The sequence below is a fragment of the Panthera tigris genome, chromosome B1, assembly GCF_018350195.1.
Source record: "Panthera tigris isolate Pti1 chromosome B1, P.tigris_Pti1_mat1.1, whole genome shotgun sequence".
Taxonomy (NCBI): Eukaryota; Metazoa; Chordata; class Mammalia; order Carnivora; family Felidae; genus Panthera; species Panthera tigris.
This window is the reverse complement of record NC_056663.1, coordinates 14,509,837-14,514,705: the sequence shown is the minus strand read 5'-3', so window position 1 is coordinate 14,514,705 and position 4,869 is coordinate 14,509,837. Positions and strand designations below refer to the sequence as shown.

Here is a 4,869-nt window from a genome sequence, read left to right as displayed (position 1 = left end):
AAGGTCATTTCTTGATTTTTCTCAGGACATTATTACCACTACTGCTCAAAGTGCAGCAGCTAGATAGAAGGCCAGAAAGAGAACAGCTTGGGCCAGAGTTTGAAGAAAAATGAAAGAGAACACTCAATAGAGTAATACAATCAGAATCATGTCAGGCACAGGATTCCATTTCATTACTAACAAATGTCATGCAACTGGACAAGCTCGGTAGAGCTCAGCATGGCTCTCCATTGTTCCCAGTATTCTTCTAGATTTGTTAAAAAACCCCAAAAAACAAAAAACCATCTAGTTCTAGATTTGCAAACTGTATTTTCTCTATCCATAAAAAGTTGCATATCAGCTATGAAAAATAACCCGGCTGTAACTTATAATGACTAGTAGTGGGAAGCCCATTTGCAGGAATTGGTTCTGACTTAGAGGGGGGGGAAAAAAAACACGACTTCTTGAAAAGGTAAAATAGCTTAAAGCATTTAATATCTAAACAAATCAATCTGTTAATAGTAGTCACAAAATATGCTTAATATAGAAACCCACATTTATGTCTTTAAGAAAAAGTGTAAATTGTATTTTACCTCAAACATAAATTAACCCACTTAAAGAATCTGCAGCGGTCAAAATCATGGTGAATTTTAAACAACTTCAGAATAAAATAACCTTAAGTACTTTATACTGCTTTATATCTAAAAAATGCTTACAACTTCTCATAAAAATAGTCTGAGGCAACTATTTTTTCTTTTATTCTTTAACGAGACATGTTCGGTATCATGGGCAACATTCTTAAAACCTTAAGCTTCACAGACTTTCAAACATTCAAATACTATGGTCCCCTTTTCTTTGATGTGGAGGTGTATTCAGCTGGGGGTGGGGAAAGCGTGGTAGACAACTTAATACATTTTCACCAAATTGAAAGTAGTACAAAAGTTTTAAGATTCTACAGAACTACACATCGTACCTAACAGATCATTAAAAATAGAAGACAGTATTTTCTTCAGCAAATAAAACAGCATACTGGTATGCTGTTAACGCATACTTCTTAACATGTACTGTCATTCATAAATTATTTACAACTTCTACTGTGCGAAGAGAACTAGAATGTAAATTTTCTGCAAAACTGGAAAAAAGCAATACAAAATTTGTGAAAGCCTGTGTTTCATATTATACAAAAGTAAGCCAGTTTTTCTCTTCAAATACCAGACATCATCTGCAGTGGTATTTGGGGCAAATTATAGCAATTCTTGAGGATGTTTTAATGCTGGAGGTAAGTTTACAGGCCTTGACTCTTCATCAAGGAGGACCAGGTCTTCTATTTCACTGCCTCTGTATTTCCTTTTACAGATCTTTACCACTACTTTCTTCTTGAGAAATAACTTCAGTGCTTCTCTTGATGCAACAGCTTTTGCATTCTCTTTGCTTTTTCCACAGCCGGTGCCCAAATACACAGACTTGCACCTCAATTCACAGACAATGCTTTCTTGAGAGCTTTTGTTTTGAGGCAGATCTGCCAGTTCTTTTAGCGGAACAAAAAACACATCCAGTGTGGCCTTCAGAGCCTCTATAGCCGCATTTAGGAGCTCTCCGTGATTCACGTTGGGACTAAAGCCGCCAACGGCCACCAGCTTCCACGCCACCGTTTTATACAGTCTATTGAAAAAAGGTTGTTTCTGCTTCACATCTTCATTAGTTAACTTGCAACAAGAGAATTTAACAGAACTCTCGCTGGACTGCGAAGTACTTTTGGAAGGCAACTGTGATGTGCTCGTCTGAGAACTAATCTTAGAGGCCAGCTGGGACACACCTGCTAAGGAAGGGCTTTTGGAAACTAGAGATCCACTGGTTTGGGAGCTGCTTTTGGAAGCTAACAGCGACGCGGCTACCTGCGACGTGCTTTTGGAAGTCAGCAGCGATGCAGGTGTGGATGTGCTGCTTTTGGGAGTGAGCAAGGATATGCCTGATGAGGAACTATTTTTAGAAGCAGAGGAGGAAACACTTGCCTCTGAACTAGTTTTGGAAGTTAACCCACCTGAAGCTGTCTCTGAACTAGGTTTAGAAGACAACAGTGGCAACTCTCCTTCTGGGCTTCCGGAGGAGCCCAACAAGGGCACCTCGATCTCTGAGATGCTTTGAGAAGCTGAGACTGAAGAGCCTTCCAAAGCACTCTTTTTAGGTGATCCACTCTGTTGTCTGGAATCAGCAGACTGGGTCACATGACTATTCACACTGGATTTCAACAACGAAGAAACAAACGAGGCTGAACCATGTTTATCTGGAGCTTCTGACTCAGAAGCCTTTCCAGACCCTGCCACTGATACCTGAGAGGGAACGCCGCTACTACTTTGGCTGGAAAGAGACCGATCTCCATCACTTGTAGAGCTATTCTGACTCGAGGTGCCAGAGCTTCGAGTGGAGTTTCCGCTGCTCTCTGATTTGGTGGATGACCCTGCACATGTCGAGCTGTTTTCCTGCTGGGCTGATGCACGTTCTGTTTTGGCAGAAATTTTTGCATGATCCTGCTCAACCGTGGAATTGTTTTTCCCTTCCATGATTCGTTTTTTCGCCGGCTCTTCTACCCCTTCTAAAAAGAAGGAAAACAGGTATGTGACTAAGTCTAGCTCATACAGATCAGCTGGAAGTTTACAAGACAGATACTTGTTAAAATAAAGGCACAAGGCGAACATATTTCAAGGGCTTGCAGTTTCTTTAAAAAAGTGTGGAATAACTTCGTTAATTTCTCAAAACAGTGTCGAATAACATCATTAACTTCTACTATTAAAAAATCAACAGCACAGACAACATACGACACTTGAAAATCTAAAGCAGTCAAAGGAAACTATCAAAACCAGGGCCTAAAACACACAAACACAGGATTTAGGTTTAACATTCCAACTTGATTAATAACAGTGTATAAATTCTAGCTTGTTAAAAAAATTAGTAATAACAGTAAATCCTAATTACATCAAACTTATGTTCTAAACTCCTATGTATGTTCACATCTATGATCTGCTAACCATTGCTACTCGATATCCCTCTTTTCTTCACCTTGGCAACCAGTTCGTCTCTTGTGGTATGGATTGGAGCACCTGTCACTTTGATGCCTTCAGCCATACTAAGTATTTTATCCATAACTTTTTGTGGGTACCTGAAAAAAGAAAAAGGCACTTTTAAAAAAAAGTGTTTCCCCCCAGCTACTCCTGCTGCTGTGCAAAAACAGGCCACAGGAACGGCATTTCCTGGTCGTAATCAAGAAAGTGTACCAACCGCCAGGAACTTTCGGTTTCCTGGAACCCCAGAAACAAATGCCCCGGATCCTGGGAGGCGGGGTCCTTGCTCACCAACCCTTAAACTTCAGTGTCCATCCACGAGAGCGATGTCAACCAACGACCCTACCAGCAGCCCCCCACCCACCGCGGGGCGGGGGGGGGGGGGAGACGGCAGGCTGTTAATCACGTCGGCTTCTGGCTGAGACGCCCTTCTCCCCCTTAAAGGGCGGCCAGTCCCGCAGATTCCCGCGCTTCCCAACTTCCCCCTCCCCGCTGAGGCTCCGGGCCCCAGCCCGGGGGCGGCAGACAAAACGGGGAGAGCCGGTCGGAGACTCTTCCTCACTCACCGGCACCCGAGGAAGACGTGGTTCGCCCAGGCCATGGAAAAGGAGATGAGCTGCTGCAGCTGCCGATTGCGGGTCCCGCTCTCGGCGTCCGCAGCTTCCTCCGTGTTGGCGGCGGCAGCGCCGCCAGTCGGGGCCAGGTCCCCGGCGTTGCGGAGCAGAAACTCCCGGCGGTGGCGCCAGTGTTTGTCAGTCTCGCCGTCGCAGCGCAGCGCCTCCACCCAGGCGGCCACCCGCGGGTTCTGGCTCAGGTACTCCGACACCTCCTGCGCCATGTTGGGCCTGCGGGTCGCGGAGGCCGCGAGCGGACGCTGCACCGGGAAAGAGGCGGGGTGCGCGGGGGCGAGCGGCCCTGTCACTGCGGCCTGCACCGGCGGCCCTCCGGAGAACGCCCCTCGGGAGGCCGAGACGCCAAACAACAGCGCCCGGAGCAGCCGAACCGCCCACTTCCGCCCGCCGCCGGCTCCTTCCCTTTTATAACCTCGCCGCCGCCGAGCGCCCGCGCGTCCTTCCGGCGCGAGCCGGCTCTCCCAGGACGCTTTGCGGCGCCCGAGCTGCCGCGCCGCGGCCCGGCCGGGAGGCGGAGGGGCGCCCGCGGGGGCGCGGGGGGAGGCGGGGGGGCGAGCGCTCGCGCCTCCCGCCCCGCGAGGGCGGGCCGCCAGTGGCTTCCCCCGGGGCGTCCCGGTCTCCGGCGCCAACGCTTGCGTCCCGGCTCGGCTTTGTGACGCCGCGCGCGCTCCCGCCGTCTCCCTCCCTCCGGCGCGGGGCGTGGAGGCGGGGGAGGCCGGGCGGCGGAGAGGGTGGGGGCCGGGCCGGGGCAGGTCCTCGCGTGCCGCCGCGTCCTCGCAGACCCCGAGCCGCCGGTCGGGCGCGCGGGGTGCGCGTCTCCGCCCGAAGACGCTTGTTTGGAGGGGGGGGCCGAGGTGAACAAAAGCCCGCCTCCATCTTTTTGATCTTGTCAGAAAACAGCTTCCAGCGCTGTTTTGAATGTAGACGAGCGAAGCATTGGGAGGCCGTCCTGGACGCGGGGCTTTTAGGAATGTGAAATAGTCACCATGTTAAATAGTAATGATGATGATAGTGAAGTCAGACGATTAATCCAGATCGCTGTCGCACGCGGAGTCCGAAACTCGCCCTTGCCCCGCAGGGTTGGGTTAGGTTTCCGCAGCGCAACCCGGGCGGTGCGGGCTTCCTCTCGCGTTGGGTTTTGGTCATAACTGTGCCGAGGACGGTCGTAGTATTTCCTTAAAGGAACAAACGAACCCCCA

At 49.6% G+C, this 4,869-nt stretch overlaps 1 protein-coding gene across 2 annotated transcripts; it reads right to left on the bottom strand.

Moving 5' to 3' along the window:
• Positions 1–713: 713 nt before the first annotated feature.
• LOC102970119 (CDKN2A interacting protein) lies at positions 714–4,203 on the bottom strand. 2 transcript variants are annotated; one of them, XM_042982926.1, is made up of 3 exons: positions 3,605–4,198; positions 3,006–3,136; positions 714–2,572 (listed from the first exon to the last, which is right to left on the bottom strand). In XM_042982926.1, the coding sequence occupies exons 1-3, from the start codon at positions 3,874–3,876 to the stop codon at positions 1,224–1,226; spliced, it is 1,752 nt and encodes a 583-aa protein (XP_042838860.1). In that variant the 5' UTR covers positions 3,877–4,198; the 3' UTR covers positions 714–1,223. The 2 variants fall into 2 exon arrangements, with proteins under 2 accessions (XP_042838860.1, XP_042838861.1); XM_042982927.1 differs by having other exon boundaries at positions 2,480–2,572; positions 3,037–3,136; positions 3,605–4,203.
• Between the last annotated feature and the right edge of the window lie 666 nt (positions 4,204–4,869).